General features: G+C 41.2%; 1 protein-coding gene across 35 annotated transcripts in view; it reads left to right on the forward strand.

Moving 5' to 3' along the window:
• Positions 1-24648, forward strand: part of ANK2 (ankyrin 2) — a 749119-nt gene that overhangs the window by 457400 nt on the left and 267071 nt on the right. For 12 of the 35 annotated variants that reach the window (XM_077476772.1, XM_077476755.1, XM_077476770.1 and 9 more), the window contains exons 1-2: positions 3546-3806; positions 24451-24552. In XM_077476772.1, coding sequence (XP_077332898.1) covers positions 3672-3806; positions 24451-24552 — 237 coding nt within the window. In that variant the 5' untranslated portion in view covers positions 3546-3671. Of the gene's footprint in view, positions 1-3544; positions 3807-24450; positions 24553-24648 lie in introns of those variants that run through there. The other 23 variants (XM_077476752.1, XM_077476757.1, XM_077476753.1 and 20 more) reach the window with 4 other exon arrangements.

The following is a 24648-nucleotide window of genomic DNA, read 5'->3' on the forward strand; positions in this document are numbered from 1 at the left end:
TGTGACTAAGGCCAGCCATACACGTTAAAGCGGAACTAAAATCCCACTTTCAAAAACTGTAAGCGGACAGGCACCTTATTGCAGAATAGACAGGCAATGTCTCTTCTGCAGTAAAACAAGTCGTTCCCCGAGACAATGTCAGATTGTGACGAAACACGCATAGGGAGGGTTGACGTGCTGACATCATTGCGCTGTAACTCAGTGAAGCCGGCCTGCTGTTTTTTTTACCATTTTTTAAACATCACTTCTGTAAGTACAATTTTTAAAGCTTTAATAAACCCTTTCAGGTACGTTTTACACTATGGAGAGTCTTTTTATATTTCTGGGTAACGACCTATCCCCCTGGTGGTTTGATGTTCAAGTCTCCCTGGTGGTTTGATGCTTAGCTCAAGTTTCCTCCCAATCATTACCTGTGGATATTCAAGCCACATGCTCATAAAAGCTTGTCTTTTGGTAAGCGCGCATTCTGTGTGGTGGAGGTGCACTGTCTTCGAGAGATGTTGATCACAAGAATCTACACTGATGTGCATTTTATGGACTGTTTATTCATTTTCATTGTTACCACATATGTTGCTGTGTGTTGTAGTTCCCACACATTCACTGTTTTGGATCATTCACTATTCTTTCTTGTTTTATTTTTATAGCGTTGCTACATTCAACTTTAGTAAAATAAACCTACCTGCCTGCTCGCAGTCTGCTTTGGGATGTGCCAAATTTTATACTTTTCATATTTTGGTCTATACAGTACATAAAAGTTCTGAATCTTTTGACTCAGCTTTTAAGTATAACTAAAGGCATTCTTTTTTGTTTTACATTTGGATTGAGTGGAGAGGGATTAGAACCCCTGTCAGTTTGTATTGCTATCTTTGCCACCCTCTCTATTTGTCCTGTTTACCATTTTTTATTGAAAGTGAAAGCAAATAAAATCCAACATTTTAGATTGTCCCTAGAAAAGAGGGTACATTTTCCAATGGGGACACTCATTCTGGTGACCTGGAGAGCCCCAAGGGATTCCCTTAATTTGAAGAGATTTTCTCTCAATTCCTGTTTGGAAATTGGACAGGAAGGGAATGTATATCTCCCCAAATGAGACACAGATGGCAAAAAAAAAAAAAAAAAAATGATAGGGGTTATAACCCTCTCTTACTCTATCCAAAATGAAAAGTTTTGCCTTTAGTTCTACTTTAATTGGTGAGGGAATTTCCAATAAGATTGCTAATAATCACATTTACAACAGTTAATTCAAGTGGACCAAGATGGAGCCAATAGTGGAGCTACAGTATATTGAAGTACTGGGGTGACATGCAAGATGAATGCCAGGCAGCCTATATAGTGATTGTTGTAGTGAGCTAACCAATATAAAATATGCAATAACAGCGGTTTTTACTACAGTAGTTGTATATTAGAAACAACATTTATTTCATTATTTTCTGCAAAAGAATAGATACTGGACAAATATGATGATGATGATGACTGCTACAGTTATTGTACAGTTGTGTCCTATGATGTAGTGTAACTGGAACATACAGAGATTATTAATCAAATTATTTAATGAATCAGGCCATATACTATAAAAAAAATTTTTTTAGCAAGCATTACAGCCACCTTGAGCATCATTTGCCCATTGTGCTTCATTATATAGGATAGTGGTTAACAGGTGAGTATTAAGATGCATTTCAAAGTAATGGAAATTGAATAGAATTTTACAATGCTTGAGAGTTTGATTAATATATTATACCAGATTGATCCAAAGCAAAAAGTGGAAGATAATGTAAATGTAACACCCAAACACATCTTTTATCAACTTTGTTGAATTTATTTTATACGTCTTATACAATTACCATCTAGATCTAGCGGATTTATTTTGCTTACTATGTGATTGCAGTAGGTGTTGGTTTAGAATATTACTCATTACGTGAATATATAGAAAGTCCAGTCAAAAATGATTTTTTTTCTATTAACCACTTAAGTACCAAGCCTCCTTCTGAGATTTGGTGTTTACAAGTTTTTTGCTAGAAAATTACTTAAATTTTTTTTTCTAATACCCTAGAGCAGGGGTCTCAAACAGGCGGCCCTCCAGCTGTTGCTAAACTACAAGTCCCATGAGGCATTGCAAGGCTGGCAGTTACAAACATGACTCCCATAGGCAGAAGCATGATGGGAATTGTAGTTTCGTAACAGCTGAAGGGCCGCCAGTTTGAGACCCCTGCCCTAGAGAATAAAATGGCAGTCGTTGAAATACTTTTTTGTCACACCATATTTGCGCAGCAGTCTTACAAGTGCACTTTTATTGGAAAAAATGCACTTTTTTAAATTAAAAAATAAGACAACAGTATTGTAAGCTCAATTTTTTTTATTTTGTGAAAGATAATGTTACGCTGAGTAAATTGATACCCAACATGTCACGCTTCAAAGTTGTGCCCGCTTGTGGAAGGCAACAAATTTTTGCCCTTAAAAATCTTCATAGGTGACATTTAAAAGATTCTACAGGTTTCATGTTTTGAGTTACAGAGGAAGTCTAGAATTATTGCTCTTGCTCTAGCGATTGCGGCGATATCTCATATGTATGGTTTGAACACTGTTTTCATATGCGGCGCTACTCACATATGCATTTGCTTCTGCATTCGAGCTCGACCGGATAGGGCATGTTTAAAACATTTTTTTTTCTTATTTATTTTACCTTTTTATTTTTGATTTTTACACTGCTCTTTAAAAAAAATGGGTCACTTTTATTGCTATTACAAGAAATATAAACATCCCTTGTAATAGAAAAAAAAGCATGTGATGGCATTGGATACTGCAAAATAAAGGTAGTAAAACTGGGATTTTTTTCATTTTGGAGCATAAGGCGGAACTTAGCTCACATTAATGATTGCAGGGGAGAAATTTGCGGTAACTGTTAAGCCCCATACACACTATCAGATTTTCTGCTGATTTTTGTCTTCAGATTTACCAAAACCATGTAGTGCAAGGGCCTGCCTGATTGCATACAAATTGAAACGCCAAAGGTTTGACCTCATATTATAAGGTTTTGGTAAATCTGAAGGAAAAAACTCAACAGAAAATCTGATAGTGTGTATGGGGCTTAAAGATGGACTTCTACTTTAAGTAAAAAGAAAAGCAATACCTTTTATCAGATATAATAATTCGGTTTATTTGACTTGAAAACATTTGGATACATTTGCATGTAGATGGGTTGTATAATGAGACAATGCAATACAGACTCTAATACTGTGATGTGGGAAAAATGTAAGGCATCAGTAACATTCATTACATAAGCAGAAAGGCAGTGCGTACAGGAAAAAAAAGAAAAACATGGCACACAGTGAGTAATTCAATAGGGCTCACATGTAGGGCAGAGGCATTTCATACTCCATGTGTTGAGAAGACTGACTGTGTACTGAAAGGCAGCCCCCTCCTAGCCCTCATTTACATGCATAACTGGCCTAGTAGGTGTAAAAATAGACAGGCTGTGCCTGAATTGGAAATGGTCACTGTATGATGTCTGCAGTTGCTAGAGATGAATTCCACAAGTGATTTTAGAATGCAAAGAGACATAGACTGCACAGGGGGACTTGTGGACTACAGCATAGAGAAGAAGCCCTGATTGTCTGGATTGCACGTGGATGACTGACACTGCTGAGAACCATATAGTTTAGGGCAGGAGAGTTATGGGCAATGCAGCGCTCTGCCAGACCTGTCACACCGGAAAATCAATTGGTCATGTTGGGAATATCTCAGAGCTAGAGAAAATTCTTGACTATTATGGATACATCAGTGAAGAAAGTTCAGAACAGGATGTAATGGTAAGTGCACATTTATGGAGAGGGAATAGCTGTAATTATCAACTTGATCATAGGATGGATAAGGAGAGATAGGTAGATAGATAGATGGATAGATGGATAGATGGGTAGATGGATGGATAGATAGATAGATAGATAGATAGATAGATAGATAGATAGATAGATAGATAGATAGATAGATAGATAGTGTTCAGGGGCAATAGTGACTGGTCGGACATAGTTAACTTTTTGTAGATGCTTTAAAATGAAGGAATCCAATTTTCAATGGGCTGAACTTGGATTTGTTTTGCAGAACTCTCATACCTTCTCCTGAAAACCTTTAGAGAAGGTAGAAGGCCCCCCATGAGCCAGGTTAAATTAGGACAAACAACTTAATGGAACTTCATCTAGGTTCATTCATATACCTTTGCAGTATATATAAAATGCATACCACTCTGTGGGTAAGGTTTTTAAAGTATGATTTTGCATGTGATAGCAATGAGTTGTACCTTCAATATTAAATATAAAAGTCATCACCTTTTATGCCCCATTTTCGAGCATTAAAAACAACACTGATCATGTATGGCAAATATTTAATATATTGAAATATATGCTTTTAAAATGGTTGAACAGGCTTAAGGTTTTTCACCTTAATGCATTCTCTGTGCAGCGCAATTTACAACCACAAAAACAAATCCGCCAATTTTTTGGGAACTGTATAATGTGTAAGCAAACTCTGTGCAAATATTGCCCTGGTAATGGTTGAACCTCAGATCTTTCCTGCAAGGCACCATTGTAGTGCTCAGTGTTCATTAACAATGTAACAATATTGCCTGTGTTTAAAGAAAAGTATGGGAATATATATATATTTTTTTATATATTAATCTATTACCCGCATCTATTACCTTTTGTACCATCACCCCCCTCCCTTTAGAATGTAAGCTCTATGAGCAGGGCCCTCCTGTCCTTTCTGTATTGAACTATACCATAATTGTGCTGTCCCGCTTCTACATTGTGAAGTGCTGCGTAAACTGTTGGCACTATATAAATTGTTAATAATAATAATACTCATAATCAGCATTGGTCCACTGCTGCATCTGTCCCTAGCCAGCTCTAAGACTGAGAATCGAGTAATCAAATACCACTGATTGCTCAGTTCCCAGAGCTCCCTGTCTGTCAGTCACCGGATCTCTGCTCTGCCCCCCACGCTCACTGGATCGCTAGGCTGTGGAGGGGGCTGAGCCGGGTGTTGGTCCAGGCATGTGGGCGGATCCCGACCATATGGTCGCAATCTTTCCAAAGCCTGGACTGGTTGTTTGACGTCAGTCAACAGCGGGATTCAGCCTACTGTCTGCTGAAAACGGGTCACAGGAGTGCAGATCGAAATACACTCTTGTGATCCACAGGAGAATTACAGACAAACGAGCATTGGCTGTGCTTCTTGGATATTTTACAGCTATTTATAATTAACATCTGATACATTGCTTATTCTTCACTTTCAACTCTTTAAGAACATAAGGAAAATAAATAAAAATAATTAGGATAACTATCTTCTGTACTATTCTGAAGTGAAGCAAAGGATGTAAAAATGTATTGCGAGACATTGTAAACACTCAAAAAAATATATGGAGATCAGGTTATATACAGTTTGCTATTTCACATTCTCAGGAAATACTGGCTTTGGGCCTAAGCATCTAAATGCAATGTTACACCACGGAGCGAGTGAAAACATCATACGTAAGACACATTTACTAAATGACTGAATAAGTGACATGTCAAGTATACTTGGCCTTCCATCAAACCCGAACAGGCTGTCCTGAAATATTGAGCCAAAACTATGTGACTGGATCCTTTTAGCTGCAACAGCCCCAAACTCAGTAACGCACACTGATCCCACTATGTTGGTATCCTCTGGGGTCTCAGGAACTAGAGGACAGTTTTGTATTAAGTTGCATTAACAAGTCTTTGTGATCAGATATTCATTTCCACAATGAATTTCAGTTATTCCCAGCCTACTCTTATTAGGTTTGTAAACTTATTTTGCAGATCCCCACTCATTTATTTCCCTGAATTCTGAGTTACATATTCACCATGCCCTGTGATTTGGTACTGCCGTGTCACACATTTCACAGTGCTTGCCATCTGAACTACAGAGGTGCTAAGAGGAGGAGTTTCAAGAGGCAGTACAGGAATGACATCTTGCAGGCAGCACAGTACCATGGGATATGTAGTCCTTAGAAATTGAAAGTAAACAGCAGATGCTGTAAAGTATGCAGGGAATCCAGGAAGTTGTGAAAAGGGATGGCCAGCAGACAGGCAGCACTGATGCTAGTGCTGTTGCTATCAGATAGAAGTGTATTCTGTGACTATAGATCTCTAAGTTAGGGGATAGAGAAGTTGGACTAATGTATTCATTTTAAGTGAACTTGTCTTTTAAAGGCATCTCAGTATAAAACTGTCCAGTTACAGAGGCCCCAGAAGACACAAACAGCAAAAGATCAGCTCATTGGGATTCTTCCAATTTTTCAAAACTAAATTTTACTTTTAAATACCCTCTTATGGCAATCTGTCTGCAAGTGGCTCTGGCAGATACTTTCCCCTTACACATGACTCCACATAAATTAATGAAGACCTCTTCTCTATTCCTTAGTTATACTGTCTTTCCACCTGTAATGTATAGTGGTTTTGAAAATAATTTGTTTCTATATTTTGGTTAAGGCTATATAGATGAATTAGGCAATTCAGTTCAACGTTTCAGTCAGCGGTCTCTTTAGCTAACCAACAGTGCCCTGGGAATCCTTTGTCACATATTATATTTTTATTTTAATACAATTAGTGTGTGTGTACTGTATGTATGTATGTACAGTACATATATGTATGTGTGTGTATATTTAAATATTTATTAACAGTATATTTGTATAGAGATACAAAACATTGTTTTAAAAACCAAAAGAAAAACAACTAAATATAAACTTACCTAAACTCATAACAGTTTTCCTTGATATTTAATGTAGACATTTATAGTAAAGAACCTTTTTCTTACATCAGGGATGTGCCACTTGTGCTTTACAACTTTGATTCTGGTGTTTCCACATACTTTGGTTGGAGGCCAAGCTGACGAGAGTGCTTCCCTTGTGTCTCTGGTCCGCTGGTGAATATGAGGACAGAAGTAGAAGGCTTAAAGTAGCACAGGTGTCAGTAGCTGAGCAGCAGGTGAGACCCTCAGGAAAGGATTGTGGTTGGAAGATTGCAGGGTGGCACCTATAAGAAGAACTTTGTGAACACACTCTGGAGACTTGAGCAGGAGTACACTCAGAAACAGATGCAAGTAACAGCCAGGGTCAGAGATGTGGTTAAGGCAGCCAGGGCCAGACACGGTTAGGCAGGAGAAAGCATAGTCAAGTGGCAAGCTGAGGTCAGTACCAGGGAAACAGACAGAGTGCAGTCAAAGTCAAGCCAAGGTCAGTATCTGGGTTTCACAGAGCAAGATCAGGAGCTGGCCAGTTCAGGCACGATAGATCAGTCAGCAAGAACAGGAACACATGAGTACAGGTCATGGGAAAGCTGAAGAATGTCCAGCAACTAGCTCACATCAGTGCCTCATTTAAATAGGCATCTTGGCACCATTCCCGAGATTGGGCCTGTGCAGACATACATGCACACCGATGCGCACACAGATGCACCTATGTGATTAGTGCACGCCAGTTTTGCATATAAAAACAATTTAACATTTTACAATCAGTAGCAGAAAGTCAGAAAAAGTTATTTGAATGGTTATTAGTTTTAAGAAAAGCTTAGAAAGTGGATACTAAATGGTGCCTCATTAGCTTATCACGTGGTGTCCAGATTTTAGAACGGATTATTGTGTCCTAATAATCAATGTGCTCGTGTTATTTTCCACCTGAAGGCTTATTTAATGACAGTGGTGTAGCATGCTTAATTCAATGGAAACAAAACACTAATACTTCATTCCAGGTGACTTTGACCACAACCTGCTCCAACTAGTCTATAACACAACGTGACTTTGTTACCTATGGAAGGCCATATGCTAATGTCTGCTTATCATTTTTCAAATTAACACTCTGCCTCTTTCATGTAAGACATGAACACAATTAAATCCCTATGTGCAGTGACATTGGAAAATATTTGGATATTATCATTCAAAATCTGCCTTACTGTTAGCTCATATTTGTGTTTCTATACAATCTCAAATTTTAACAGCCATAAAGATTTTGCAGTAATCTACACTCACTGGCCACTTTATTAAGTACTTAATTTTTTATGGGAATTGTTGGAAACATTCCTCAGAGATTTTGGTTCATAGTGACATGATAGCATCATCCATGATCTGAATCTCCCATTCCACCACATCCCAAAGGTGCTCTATTGGATACAGATCTGGTGACTGTGGAGGACACTGGAGTACAGAAAACTCATTGTCATGTTCAAGAAACCAGTGGTGAGATGATTTGATCTTTGTGACATGGTGCATTGTCCTTCTGGAAGTAGCCATCAGAAGATGGGGACACTGTAGTCATAAAGGGATGGACATGGTCAGCAGCATTACTCAAGTAGACCATGGCATTTAAACAATGCTCAATTGGTACAAAGAGGCCCAAAGTGTGCCAAGAAAATATCCCCCACACCATTACACCACCAACCTGAACCATTAATACAAGGATGGATGGATTAATGCTTTCATGTTTTTTTACGCCAAATTCTGACCCTACCATCTGAATGTTGCAACTGAAATTGAGACTCATCAGACCAGGCAATGTTTTTTTCAGTCTTCTTTTGTGCAAATTGTAGCCTCAGTTTCCTGTTCTTAGCTGACAAGAATGGCACTCGGTGTGGTCTTCTGCTGCTGTAGCCCATCTGATTCAAGGCTTGATGCGTTTTGCATTCAGAGATGGTATTTTGCATACCTTGGTTGAAACAAGTGGTTATTTAGGTTAATCTTGCCTTTCTATCATCTCAAACCAGTCTACCCATTCTCCTCTGACCTCTGACATCAATATGGCATTTTTGTCCACACATCTGCCACACTCACAGGATACTTTATTTTTTCTGACCATTCTCTGTAAACCCAAGAGATGGTTGTGTGTGAAAATCCCAGTAGATCAGCAGTTTTTGTAATACTCTCTAGTCCCTCTAGTCCCTCCTGTATTGATTTGTATTGTAAGTGTACTGTCTGCCCTCATGTTGTAAAGCGCTGCGCAAACTGTTGGCGCGCTATAAATGCTGAATAATAATAATAATACTCAGACCAGCCCATCTGGCACCAACAACCACGCCATGTTCAAAATCACTTCAATTCCCTTTCTTCCCCATTCTGATGCTCAGTTTGAAATTCAGCAAGTCGTCTTCACCACATTTAGATGCCTAAATGCATTAAGTTGCTGCCATGTGATTGGCTGATTAGCAATTTGTGTCACCAAGCAATTGAACAGGCGTACCTAAAAAAGTAGCCGTTAAATGCATATACAAAATTGTTGCCCAACCTGACGTAGGGTCCGTGCTTTTTTTTTGTTCAATGGTATGCCATACACATATAAAAAAATAAATAAAGAGGCAAGAGGAAGTTTTTCTTGTTAAAAAACAAGGTAGAATTTCCTAAAATTATTATAAGGTTATCTTACATGTCATCGTAGATATTCATGGGGTCTTGATATCATAGCTTTTACCAGCATTGATCTCCAATATTAATGTGCTGTTCAGTCAAGAATAGTTATAGCCATCAGTTAAAAAAAACATATTTTAGTGGATAGAGTACAGAATTATGAAGATCCCTGACTTTTTAACGCCATTTTTGTCTGGATATTTCCCTTTCCCTTCCTCTAATCTCTAATGCCTTATACTCACGACCGGACTTTCCGTCGGAATGAACTCTGACGGACTTTTCGATGGACTTTTTGACGGAGTTCCGACGGAGTTCCCGCTGAAACGGACTTGCCTACACGCGATCACACCAAAGTCTGATCGTTTAACACAATGACGTACAATGGGACTAGAAAAGGGAAGTTCAATAGCCAGTAGCCAATAGCTGCCCTTGCGCCGTTGTTGGTTCTTTGGACCTGCATACAGACGAGCGGTTTTCTCGATAGGAACTACCGAGAAATCCGCTCGTGTGTGTGCTAGTCCGACGGACAAAAACCAATGCTAGGGCAGCTATTGGCTACTGGCTATGAACTTCCTTATTCTAGTCCGGTCGTACGTCATCACATTCGAATCCGTCGGACTTTGGTGTGATTGTGTGTGGCCAAGTCTGTTCATTCGGAAAGTCCGTCAGAACTCCGTCAGAACTCCTCCGAAAGTCTGTCGGACCTAAGTCCGGTCGTGTGTACGCGGCATAACGGTCTTTCCGACGAAGTTCGACCGAACGGACTGGCCTACACACAATCACATCAAAGTCCATTTGTTTCAAATGTGATGAGATACGGGACTACAAAATGAAGTTCAATAGCCAATAGCTGCCCTTGCGTCGTATTTGGTCCATTGGAACAGAATACAGACGAATGGTTTTCCCGATAGGAATTGATTCCATCGGAAAGATTTAAAACATGTTCTATTTTTAGATCTGTCAGAATTTTTGAAGAAAAAATTCAGATGAAACACACACACGATCGGAATATCCAATGAAATTATTCCATCTGACCTTTTCTGCCAGAAAGTCCGACCGTGTGTACGTGGCGTTAATCTTCCCAGTGGGGATACAAAAATAATAAAAACCTGAAAAGGGGTTTTAACACTTCCACACTCTGTCCAAAATGTAAATAAAGTTTTGGCTTTACATACACATTCAGACTTTATATAATCATCTATGTGCCTGTGTGACTACTAAAAACAGCACTTATTATGCTGACCCTGGCACTGAATGGACATTAAAATTGGTCACATGTGTAGCTTGACTATTTTATGCCCTTTAGCTAGCAATTTATTGGAATTGTTAAATAGTTTAGTACAAGAGCTCAAGACTCAGCTGGCATAAATGGCCTGTACTTGCTCATGCTAGTTTAGAATCCAGTAGGAGTAAAAATGCAGTGACTCATATGTTGTGAGATGGCTTACACTTGTCTCTAGTCTGTTTTTTTGCTTAGGCACTTCTTATGAAATGTTATCCATTTATCTTCATATAAAATAGAACGAAACTACAAATATCATTCATTTTTATACAGCAGATCTTGTTATCCTGAGCATATTTTTGTGGCTCTTGACATATACATGTAGCGCCGGCTCTTGAAGAGCACGTGCTATGTTTTTTTAAATGTAATGTTACACCTGAACTGCAGTTTGGTTTGGGTATAATTATTCCAAATTTGGACCTCAGCATCAGTCTGACTGGACTATAGGGTGTTCAGCCTGGCCATAGGGGGCACTATCTCTTCTGGCAGGCATGGAACCACAGTCTGGTTAGGTGTTTTAAGGTTACTTTCTCTCTGAGCCAGCCCAGTGGGAGTGTCACTCTTGCCGTGTTTTCTGGGAGAGGGTACTTAAGATGTGGATGTTACTTGGTTCAGGGGGTTCGGGTCCAGAAGTATGTTCTGACTCCATGGTCCTGGTCCTCCTGACCAGCCCCCAGGAAGGCTATGGCCTGGGGTGTGGATCTACCCGACTTTATGTCTCGGGGCTGGCTAGGCAAGGAAACTAAAGAAAGGATTCCGAGGTGGTCCGGTGCCGTCTCCAGTTGAGGAGAGGCCCAGCAACTTCATAGCTATCCAGGGGAGGACTCTTCAGAAGAAGGCCACGTATGGGTTGGCTTCCTAGCAAGAGCCTGGTGAGGCTGAGGGACCTAAGTGAATCTAATCTTGTGGGTATCGCCGAACCGGCTGAAAGATACTGGTACCACATGAATGTTCTACAAGTTATAGTTTCCTACATGTTCTACAACAACGTCTGTGGCAGAGACTTATTCCTACATGTTCTACAACAACGTCTGTGGCAGAGACTTGTTCCTGATTTAAGCACCTTGTTGGCTGCTAGGCCTTGTGAGAGAGGAACTGTCCAACTTGAGTGAACATCCAGCTGTAAATGGCTATTAGTAAGCAAGTTCTTTATTATTGACTTTGACACTAATGCCGCATACACACGACCGGACTTTTCGAGGGACTAGGTCCGACGGACTGTGGCGGAGTTCTGACGGAGTTCTGACGGACTTTCCGAATGAACGGACTTGGCCACACACAATCACACCAAAGTCCGACGGATTCGAATGTGATGACGTACGACCGGACTAGAATAAGGAAGTTCATAGCCAGTAGCCAATAGCTACCCTCGCGTCGGTTTTTGTCCGTCGGACTAGCATACACACGAGCGGATTTTTCGGTAGGAAATGGGTTCGGCGGAAAAATTTGAAACATGTTCCATTTCTAAAGTCTGTCGGATTTTTGCAAATCAAAAGTCCACTGCAGCCCACACACGATTGAATGGTCCGCCGGAACCGTTCCGTCGGACCTTTGATGTCGAAAAGTCCAGTCGTGTGTACGCGACATTAGAGTACCTGAACTTTCCTCCTAACCCTCTGATCCTATACTAAGAGACTGTTCGTTACTACGGTTTTTTCAAATAAAAATCCCTTTAAGCGGATCTGTCGTCAGTCTCTAAAGTTTCTGGGCCATCTACCATGGGAAACCCCTAGATGCAAATCGAGGAGAAGAAGGTAATGGTAAGCCCGATCAAACCAGCAGTTCCTTCGGGGGTTAGTGCTACATACACATATCTCTACTGAGGTTAAAGTGACACTAAAAAAATTGCCTTTTTCTCCAAAGTGAATCCATATACCTCCACTACTTAAAGCGGTAGTAAACTTATGTACTAAAAATAAGAAAAAAATGGCCCCCCCTGCAGGTCTAATTTATAATGTACCAGTATGCACTGCATGCTATTATCTATTTATTTCAGGTACTTATATAGCACTGTCAATTTATGCAGAGCTTTACATATACATTGTACATTCTCATCAGTCCTTACCCTCACGGAGCTTACAACCTAAGGTCCCTAACACACATTCATACATAGACTAGGGCCAATTTAGACAGGATCCATTTAACCTACCAGCATGTCTTTAGAGTGTGGAAGGAAAACAGAGTATCTAGAGGAAACCCACACAGGCAGAGGCAGAACATGCAAACTCCAGGCAGATGGTGTTGTGGTTGAGATTTGAACCAGTGACCCATCTTGCTACTAGGTGAGAGTGCTAACCACTACACCTCTGTGCTGCCCAACACATAATGGTAGACTTGCAGAAAGAGCCCTCCAGTCCTGTTACTGCTCTCCCAGAGCTTCCATATTTACCCAATCTTCCTTTCAGGTTTTGTATCTTTGGCCGGGCTGCTTGAATGGCCAGGCTGCGGTGACATCAGTCCCACGCATATGCCCCAGAGTCACATTGCTGCAGCATACAGAGCGGCCCTTAAATATGATCTGAGCTGCGCATGTGTGGCTTAGATCACATTTACTGGGCGGCACAGTGGTTTGATGGTTAGCACTCTCGAATAGCAATAAAATGTTTTTTTGGTTCAAATCCCAACCACGACACTACCTGCCTGGAGTTTGCATGTTCTCCCTGTGCCTGTGTGGGTTTCTTGCAGGCACTCCGGTTTCCTCCCACACTCCAAAGACATGCAGGTAGGTAAATTGGCCCTAGTATATCAATGTGGACCTTGGATTGTGGGCTCCTTGAGGTTAGGGACTGATGTGAGTGTGCAATGTACAGGGATAGGGACAATTGTAGACATTCACACAGGTTGAACTGGATGGACTGGTGTCTTTATTCAACCTTACTTACTAACTATGTAACTATTAGGCAGGGGGACCTTTAGGTCTCTTCTGTTGTAAAAATCTTGCCTGTCAGCGGATTTTATATACAGTATCTCACAAAAGTGAGTACACCCCTCATATTTTTGTAAATATTTTATTATAACTTTTCCAGTGACAACACTGAAGAAATTACACGTTACTACAATATAAAGTAGTGAGTGTACAGCTGGTATAACAGTGTAAATTTGCTGTCCCCTCAAAATAACTCAACACAGCCATTAATGTCTAAACCACTGGCAACAAAAGTGAGTACACCCCTACGTGAAAATGTCCAAATTGGGCCCCAAACTGTCAATATTTTGTCTGGTCTCTATTATTTTCCAGCACTGCCTTAACCCTCTTGGGCATGGAGTTCACCAAAGCTTCACAGGTTACCACTTTACATTGTAGTAAAGTCATTTCTTCAGTGTTGTCACATGAAAAGATATAATAAAAGATTTACAAAAATGTGAGGGGTGTACTCACTTTTGTGAGATACTGTATCATGACTTTAATACTTCTTTAATGCCATGTAATCTATTTTCATTAAATAGTTTCTTACTGTATTTTTCTGCCTCCTTGTAGAGTTCTCAGTGAGCCCTCAAACTTCTCCTTTTTCCTTTTAACTTCCATTTATTTGGAATGAGCAGTGCACAATTGTGGTCACGTGCAGTGCTCTATGCACACTACATATCCCATAGTTCATCACGGAAGTGGGACCATAGAGAACGCACATTACCACCCTCTAACAGGAAGTCGAATAACAGCAGCAAAAAACTGAACTTGGTGGTTAAAAGCAATGGTAATTTTCTGATTTAAGAATACATATTTGAATAGATTTTTTAAATCAGAGTTTAGTATCACTTTGTGGTTGTAAACCCACATACAAAAAAAAGAGCTGCAAGACAAAGACATAATGAGCTAGTATGCATAGCATCGGACTTTTGCTGGCGGAATTTCAGAGAACTTTTGTGTGACCGTATGTATGCAAGGCAAGCTTGAGTGGAATTCCGTCGGAAAAACCATCCAAGTTTTTTCTGACGGAATTTCTGATTGTGTGTATGGGGCATTAGTAGCATTTTTGTGCCTTTTGGCAATCAATTCCCAGTTTAACCACATTTGTCAATGGTATCTGTAATACCAATTTTGTTTAGTCACAGGCTATTCATATCAAAAGAATAATTCAGCATTTCCTGGTGATGGTGGTTGTGTTGAATGACTACTGTCTGCTGTAGTTTCTGTCTCAAAACTACAAGGCACCTCCCTCTTCCGCCGGCACAAAACAGACACTAGTCTCTGATCTATAAAACCGATTGGAAAGTAGTACCATTGATACATAATATTATGTTAATGATCCAGTTATGGCAACAATGGACTGATATAGCAAAACGTTTATTTACAGCTAGTGGTCCTTAAAATGAATGTGGGTACTTAGATAACAGAGCCTGCTTTTTAAATATAGTAACATGTTTAAAATGCATTTAGTTAGCAAATATTCTTCACAATCTTTAATTATGTGATTAAAGAAGGAAACCTCTGAAGGATCATTGTAACTGTGATTGAGTTGAGTTACATCAGCAGCCATAAGAGATTCTCATTAATTGCACGGGTGAATGGCGTGAGGTTTGATAGAAGAAGACTTTGCTTGATTAGGTTTTATCGTACTATGACATTGTAGAAGTACTTTTAGCTCTGCATTGGTTAAGCTGCAGCATGCCATGGAGTGCAGATAGAATATAATTGTGGGTGTGATGCAGCATTTAGCCTCACTGCAGTTACTGTTCAGCTAAGATGTGCTTTATCCGCTTACACGATTGGCTGAACATCGGGGGGGACTGGTGACACATCACTGCAGATTACTTGATTGTTGTTCAATGCTGCTTCTCCTGACCTTAACTTAACTTACCTCTCGTATTTAATATTAGTACATGGTGATAGTCCCTCAAACCTTTAACAGAGTTTTCTAGATTCTATGTATTCTTTGGATGTGACAGTGGCAGGTTTAACACAGTTTGGTGCATTGCTTAACCATTTCAATACCGGGCACTCCCCCCCCCCCCTTCCCAGACCAATTTCCAGCTTTCATCGCTGTCACACTTTGAATGAGAATTGCGCGGTCATGTAAAACTGTAACCAAATTACATTTTTATCATTTTTTTCCCACACAAATAGAGCTTTCTTTTGGTGGTATTTAATCACCAGTGGGATTTTTATTTTTTATGCTACAAACAAAAAAAGACAAAAAAATGCATTTTTCTTAGTTTCTGTTATTAAATTTTACAAATAAGTAAAGAATTTTGACCAAAAATGATGTTGCTACATTTCTTTGGTAAAAAAAAAAATCCAAATCAGTGTTTATTTGGTGTTGGCAGTGATGGACAGACAGATGTTTTATGGGGACACTGACATGTGTATGGGGAAGGCATATCAGTGGTGCTTGGAGTACTGTTTGTGGGGTGATCTGTAAGCCCCTGTACACACGGTCAGAGATTTCGACAACCAAATCCGTCGGATCTTGTCCGAAACTGTTGCATACACACGGTCGGACTAAGTTGTCGAAAAATCCGATCATTCAGAACGTGATGACGTAATTTTGTTACGATGGGACTACGTTCAGGCTAGTAGCCAATAGCTTTGATGTAGGAATTTGATCTGAGCATGCGTGGCACTTGGTCCGATCAAAATTCTCTACACATGATCGGAGTATGTCCGATCGAACCAGTTGGTCGGAAAATATTTCCAACAAGTTGGAAAATTGGGTCCGACGGTTATTCAGACGGAATCAGTCCGATGCATACCACATACAGTCAGATTATCTGACAACACGGTCCGATAGGACACATTCCGACGGATTCTCCGACCGTCTGTACAAGGGCTAACAGCTCTCTGTGTAAAATTATCCTCACACAGAGAGCTGTCACAAATCTGCAGAGTCCCCTTCACCCCCCCCCCCCCCCCCGCACTGAGCTCGGCGGGGAGAACTGTCACAGAGACAGAGACAGAGGACCAATCACAGTGCCCATATCCAGATCTCTGCTCAGCTGGATTCTGTCATAATGATCACAGGATTGAGCTTCAGCACACCTTGTGGCCGTACTCGTTCTGAGGGACATTTCTGAGCGTTCACTCAGACCGAGGAAAGGACCACCTGCCTGTTTATGTGCACTGGCCAGGTGGGAGGTGGGTAAAAGAGAAGTAGGGCCAAGGCTCTTTTGGTCCTACTTCTCCTGTAGGTCACAGGAGTGCAGTTTGTTCTGAACTCCTGTGACCCAGGATCAGCTGACAGCTGGCTAAAGTCAGCTATTGGCTGACGTCACTCAGCTGGTCCAGACTCTGGAGGGATCCCAATTTTAATGTTGGGATCCACCCAGATGCCTGACTGACAGCTGGCTAAGCCTCTCATCGTGCACTAACAGACCTGAGCCAGCTGCTGCTGACCCTTCCACAGCCCAGTGCTCTAGTGAGCGCTGGAGGGGCAGAGCAGAGAGCTGGTGAATGAGTCACTGGCTCTCTGCTCACTGAAGACCGAGAACTGAGCAATCCACAGTCTTTGCTTGGTTTTCAGTCTTAGGGACCGATGCAGCTTCAGATCGATGCTGCATTCACCTATGAAGGTTTGTTTCTTTCAAACCACATACTTCTCTTTTAATACAAGCAATTAGAACTAGAACTAGTCTGTAGCTGCTTCTATCAATGTACAGACTTATTCCATTACTAGTTGTTGCCTGTCGCCCCTTCTTAGTGCTTAATATGGAAATCAGGTCATTCAAGATAAAAGCTGATGGTAAAATTATGAATATTTTATTTGCACTATTAAAACACTGTGCAAGCAAAATGAAAAGAGGTTTTCAGGCTAAAGCAAGACATTTCAGAAAAAATGGTGTCACTGTTCTTGTTTACAGGTTGCAAATTATAAGGATCTGCTTACGTGGGTGTTTGGGGACGCTATGTTTTTTTTAATTGATGGATGATTTTCTCTACTTAACTGATTAAGCCAACATGAGTTCAGTGTAGTGGAGAGTGATCAGCTCTGAAAAGCACAAGGTGCAGCATTTTTTTAGACTGGAACTTTCTATTCTATGCCCATGTGACAAGCCATGTATAAAGCTATGCTGGATGTCTACTTCTGTGATTCTGAACCGATGTCTCCTTTAAATTGTATCTTGATTAAGCATGCATAATGGCTCATTTGACCTTATCCAAGACCCGCTTGCCAAAAGCAAATTCAAAGGATTTTTCCACTAGTTGCACAATTCTAAAATATAGATGAGATACAAGTTAATGTATTCAGTAACATTTTGCTACATGAGATTGCAAACGTTTGTTGGGGAAAGGGACAGACGTAACTGGTTCTATGTAATATTGTAATATTAAATAATAATCCTGATACACACAAATGAAGGAGTACTTTTATAACCTACTTCACAGGAAATGCTTACAAGTAAAATGCACTGAACAGGATATAATGGGATGCAATTTATAAAATAACTGAAAATTTTAGTTTTTATATTAATATGGTAATTCTAATTTGCTAGCTTAATTATGATTCTTGATGGCTGTCTCTACCAGGAAGATTCACCCTCTTTAGTCATGGTTATGGTTGTCACTAGGGGGTTGAATGTTGAGAATGTAGTGGCCATAACCCGTTGCAGGGCGGCCTTGACTGAATGGGCTTACCGGTTACCTTCTCCTGGCCTGCTTCTCCACGTCTAGGGGTTCCCAGGGTTGATACCCAACGGCTTGTACACTGACACAGATAAAGTCCTTTCAAAAGGTTTTATTTTGCAGTAGAACTTTCACAAAACACAGTGTCTTAGGGAACAGAGGGCACGGGTGAAGAACTCAGGTACCTTGAACTGCGGGTTTAACAAGTCTATACTTCCACCCAGAGAGTAGCCACTCGCAGCTGGGCACTTCAAAGCTAAACAGACTTCTAGCCAGAGATCATGGCAGTCAGCACGTTGACTCAAAACTCGAACAATCAACTGAAGATGAACAGGAACCTTTTTCCAACCGTACCTGGAACATTTCCCGTTTCCTCTGAGGTACTGGAAAAGTATGAACTCATCAATGTCCTTCCCAACTCAGTAACCAGACACTTCTCAGGATGCCAGCTTGTTGGTCCTCCTCTGAAGAGTCCTCCCCCAGTCACTTCCACGAGCTGCGGTGTCCTTCCAAGCCGAGAGCACACCCAGACACTTTGAATCCTCCCTCAGTTACAGTGCCTCGGACCAGCAGGTTCCGAGACTCAGGAACAGACAGATCCTTACCCCAGACCAGATGGGCCTATCGGGGGCCACTGACAGGAACATGCTGCAGGATGTCGAACACCCCATGAAAGGGACCCCTCACGGAGCTACCCCAGTCCTGGAACCAGAACAGGCCACACGGGTCTCACGAACAACTCCGGAACCCCAAACACGTGACCCACACCTGTTTAAGTACCCCCTCCCAGACTCCTCAGCGGGCCCGGCACTCCCGCTGATTGGCTCCGAGAGGGCCATACCCAAACATCCAACCAGCCCAGGTTCTAGCCTGTCATGTGCACCTCACCGCTCACATGACCAGGCAGAACTTCAAACATGGCATGGCCAGACTGGTGTTAAGGCCTACCTACACAATTAACCCTCAGAACTGTAGGGTCCTGAGGAAAAAACTAAATTTACAATGCGTGTGACATTTGGTCCCAAATGTCATCCCCTACAAGAAAATAAAAAAATTCAATTGTGACTGGAATAGGAATAGATGGGCAATCTTCCAAACTGTTTCTGTGATAACTAGAGGGATCTCCTCTTCCTTCCTATTGTGTCTCAAGACAGGGAGTGAAGGGAAATCTCCCAATGGGTATTGGGAACAGTTCAAAGTGATACAACCCTTCACCCCCTCCCCTCAAGATACCTATCATTACACAAATTCTGGAATTATATCTCAGTATTTCCTCTCAGATAACTAGTACAATGAGGATTAACAAGGAGACAGGGAATCCTTTATCATTAATCCAGCAGGACCCATTCAGAACTATTATATTACAAGCAGCTGTGTATTTCTGTACTGTCTGACCTCTGGTGCTGTAGCAGAATGGTAAAGAGGTTCAAAACACACCTTATAAATTTAGTCTGAGGGGGTCATTATTTATACATTTATGGTGAAAACACCAAAGGTTTAAATAACATATTTTTAGTAATGATGGTATCTTTTGCATGGCTGATGTTGAACTGCTATGAGAAGCTGTTCATTTCAGGGGAAAAAATGACAGTATGAAAAAAAGTCTACATTTGAAATCATTCAACAGCAAAATTTAGGCAAGCTGAGGCAAAATGTAGAAAAGCAAAATGTTCCTTCAATAAGGCCATCCTGGAATCAGCTTACAAGGTTCCATTTAGGTTGTATTGTAGCAAAAGCTGTTCCATCCTATAGTGACAGATGTTTAAGGGGTTTTAGTGACTGTGGTGATGTCTCGCACATCTGATGTTCCAGTCCAAAACTAATCTCTTTCTGGTCTACAATATTTGTCCTCATTTAAACTTTATTTCACATTACTATTCCATGAGACCCCTGGATAGCATTTGTACATCACGTTTCTCTAAGGCCGCGTACACACGGGCGGACTGTTCGCCCAACTTAGTTTGTCAAACAATCCGACAAACAGTCCGCTCAAAATTTGCATGAGCGGACTTGACCACACACGATGAACGAACAGTCCGCTGAAAGCGTGTGCGATGACGTGAACGGCACGTACGATGGGACTAGAAAAACGACGTCCTATACACTGCAATGCAACCTTCGGCGTGTAAATCCTTTCTGAGCATGCGCGGAGCTTAGTTTGACGAACAAGCCTACACACGAGCGGACTGTGCGCTCAAACCAAGTTTCAGCGGACTGTCTTACGGGAATTCCGAAAAACTTTGTTCGTCAGACTGTCCGCTGAAACTGTCCGCTGAAGCCCACACACGAGCGGACTGTCCGCTGAAACACTGTTCAGCGGACAAAGTTGGGCGAACAGTCCGCCCGTGTGTACGCGGCCTAAGATTTGATGTCCCCCGATAGACATTGGCCTCATTTCTTTTTCCTGGCATAAACAAATTACAGTCAAGGCTTGGAAGAAGTCTGATGTTGATTTGCAGGAAGTCATAGAGCGCATGAGCACTTGTTGATGAGAAGTTATCCAGCATCCTCAAAGATTCACAGCCCCCTAATTACTTAAGTTTTGGTAAACCTGGCTTTAGTATGCTCTCCCTTCCTTGAATTCCTCTAGCTTTAGCTTTTTATAGTTCTTTACTTCACATCTGGTCCAGAGCCCCTTGGGTGGGGAGGGCTGTCCCATTTTCCATATCCATTTCCTCCTTTCCTATTTTTGTTGTAACCTACTTTCCTATGGCTTCCTTTTCTCCTGTCCTTTCCCTCTGTTTCTTTCTTTTCCTGTCCCTCTTCCCCCTTGCTTCCGCCCTTGAGTGTTTCCCTATTTTACCCCTGGCAGGCGGTGAAAACTATAAGCATCTTGACTGTGTTTTCCCAATCTTTGAGAAGTCTCTAATCCCCTAAATAGGTTTTGAACAACCGACTGTTGAATTTTTCTACTGTATATGCCCTACCTTCACAGCTGGTTCCCTACTGTGTATGCGTGAAGTGCACTGTGCTCTCTAATTGGTCCGATGGTTGGGGAAGGGGGAGGGGGGCCTAACTTCCAGGAGATCAGCTTGTGTCCCAACTTTGGAAGTGGGGAGGGGAATCTGTCAAAAACAGATCCCTGTCCCCCCCTCTCCCTTGAAAGGTGCCAAATGTGGCACCGGAGGGTGGGAGGAAGCGTATAAGTGGAATTTCCACTTTTGGGTGGAACTCCGCTTTAAAGTGGCATTCAATACTAGAACTAACTGAGCTTAAGACTGTTCCCTCCCACCTTCTAAATCATATACGAACTACCTTGTAAAAGGAAGGTGCTTAACCGGTCTCACTGTGCTCACATTATTTCCTCAGCAGCTAGCTTCAGGGGAGAGGAAAGAGCGCTGAGAACAGATAGAAAGCATGGGCAGTGACGTCACCCATAGACTTACCATGGGGCATCCACTTTTGGCTGTCCCTTCTCTCCCCTGAAGCTGACTGTTGATAGCCGATCATGTGACCGAACCGGAGCACCCTTAGAATAGGTAAATATAAGCATCTTCCTTCTACAGGGTAGTTAGTATAGGAGTTATAAGGGAGAGAGGAGCAGTTTTAAGCTGAGTTCTAGCCAAGACTTCCACTTTAATTTAAATACAAGGTGAAAAATTGCTGGTGGCTTTAAAATCTCCAACTTCTGAAAAAGCAACAAAGTGAAAAAGTTTTTTTTTTCACTGAATGTTGACGAACATTGCCTTTTATAGCCTTTTCTTTTATTCTTATAAGTAACCCCCAAAATTATGATTAAAGTGAATTAAAATTTGTTTAAATGATATCCTCTGACATTGTGTGGATTTTGTAGATAGGATCCTGCGATACTTGATGTAATATTGTTTTGCCCTATAATCCACCAATATGCTTGTATGATAATGTTCTGATTGATCCATTTTATTTTTAAATGTTAATGCAACTGTCATATATTTAAAGCGGAGTTCCAGCCGTTTCTGTAACCACTTCAGCCCCGGAAGATTTTACCCCTTTCCTGACCAGAGCACTAAGCCCTTGTACACACAGTTGGACATTCCGACAACCAAATCCGTCATATTTTGTCCATCGGATTTTGTCCGACGGATCTTGTCCGAAACTGTTGCATACACACGGTCAGACAAAGTTGTCGGAAAATCCGATCTTTCAGAACGTGATGACGTAATTTCATTAAGATGGGACTACGTTCAGGCTGGTAGCCAATAGCTTTGATGTAGGAATTTGATCTGAGCATGCGTGGCACTTTGTCCGATCGGAATTCTCTACACATGATCGGAGTATGTCCGATCGGAGCATTTTGTCGGAAAATATTTCCGCAAAGTTGGAAAATTTGGTCCGGTGGATATTCCGACGGAAACAGTCCGATGCAGACCACACACAGTCGGAATGTCCGACAAAACGCTCCAATCGGACACATTCCGTCGGAATCTCCGACCGTGTGTACAAGGGCTTATTGTGATTCGGCACTGTGTCGCTTTAACTGACAGTTGTGTGGTCGTGCGACGTTGTACCCAAACAAATCCTTTTTTTTCCCACAAATAGAGCTTCCTTTTGGTGGTATTTGATCGCCTCTTCAGTTTTTATTTTTCGCACTATAAGCAAAAAGAGTGACAATTTTGAAAAAAACGCGTTATTATTTACTTTTTGCTATACTATATTTTAATATATATAAAACAAAAAATTTTCATCACTTTAGGCCGATATATATATTTTTTTACATATTTTTGGTAAAACAAAATCACAATGAGCGTATATTGATTGGTTTGTGCAAAATTTATAGCGTCTACAAAATAGGGGATAGATTAATAGCATTTTTATTATAAATTTTTTTATTAGTAATGGCGGCGATCTGCGATTTTTATCAGGACTGCCACATTATGGCGGACAGATTGGACACTTTTGACACTATTTTGGGACCATTGTCATTTATACAGCGATCAGTGCTATAAAAATGCATTGATTAATGTGTAAATGACACTGACAGTGAAGGGGTTAACCACTAGGGAGTGGTGAAGGGGTTAAGTGTGTCCTAGGGATTGTTTCTAACTCTGAGGGGAGGGGCTACACCTTACATGATAGCGGTCATTGCTCTTGATGACAGAGACCAGTGATCTCTGTCCTGTCATTAGGCAGAACGGGAAAATGCTTTGTTTACAAAAGCATCTCCCCGTTCTACCTCTCTGTGACATGATCATTGTGTCTGCGGGACCCACAGTCATCGCTATGGAGACTGCGGCAAGCATGAGTGCGCCCTTGGCAGAGTGCACACCCGCAACTTCTTAAAGGGGACGTACCTGTATGCCCTTTTGCCACCAGTGCCATTCTGCCAACGTAAATCAGCGTGTGCTGGTCAGCAAGCGGTTTAAAGTCAGCAGCTACAAAAAGTGTAGATGCTGACTGTTAATAAACAATCACTCACCTGTCCCACGGTCGCCCGAAGCCTCGGTTCTCACCCTCTCCTCTCTGCAGTGCCAGCATCACTACTGTGATGTGGGCACCCAGCTGTAACAGCTTGCAGCTGCACAGCCTGGTGCACACTGCGCATGCGTGAGTCATGCTGTGCATCCTGAATGGCCGGGCAATCTTCTAAGATCTGTAATGTTTCCCAGAAGATTGCAGGGAGAGAAGGGCTGCCCTAGGCCTGAGCAGATGTGGGTGCTGGGTACCTGTCAAAACTAGGTACCCGCTCCCCCTCCTCCAAAAAATGACATGTCAATGCCAAATGTTGTATGTCATGGGATCAGGACTTTTGGGTGTATTTCTGCTTTAATGTTGTGCTTCCAGGTAAGTTTTATCCAACTTGGATCAAACTTAATTGGATGCAGCTTGGCACAATGTAAGTATGTATATCTTATACTTAATGGGCTGCTGGGGAAATGTAAATATGCAATATATTCCTGGAGTTCAGATGTAAAGAGAAATTTCACCCAGTTTAAAAAAAAAATAAAAAAGTTAGCAGCTACAAGTACTAAAGGTGCTAATATGTATAACAGGTTGTAGGGAGAAGAGAATAATTGTATGTTGTAATTGTACGTGAAGGCCCACTTTAACTATCATCAAGCTGTGTCCCGCAATGGATGATAAATGAAAGCAAACAGCAAAGTGTGATCCATAAATAGTGATAATAAACTTGGAAAAACACTTAAAACCAAATGCTTTTTGTAAATTTAATAAACATGTTTCGTTAAAATTGCCATGGAACTAAATGTATATGTATCTTTTTTCCTTACAGTCGGACAGCAATACCAGCTTCTTGAAAGCTGCTCGATCAGGCAATGTTGATAAGGTACTGGAATACCTAAAAGGAGGAGTAGACATCAACACCTGCAATCAGGTATAGTACATGATTTTACTTCTACAACTAAAAGGATCGTGTCACTAGCCAGCCCACCTTGTTATGTCAATGCTATGTTCCAACTGTAAGCTACAT

Source organism: Lithobates pipiens, unplaced genomic scaffold (genome assembly GCF_037356315.1).
Source record: "Lithobates pipiens isolate NorthernLeopardFrog02 unplaced genomic scaffold, aLitPip1_a1.2 Scaffold_13, whole genome shotgun sequence".
NCBI lineage: Eukaryota > Metazoa > Chordata > Amphibia > Anura > Ranidae > Lithobates > Lithobates pipiens.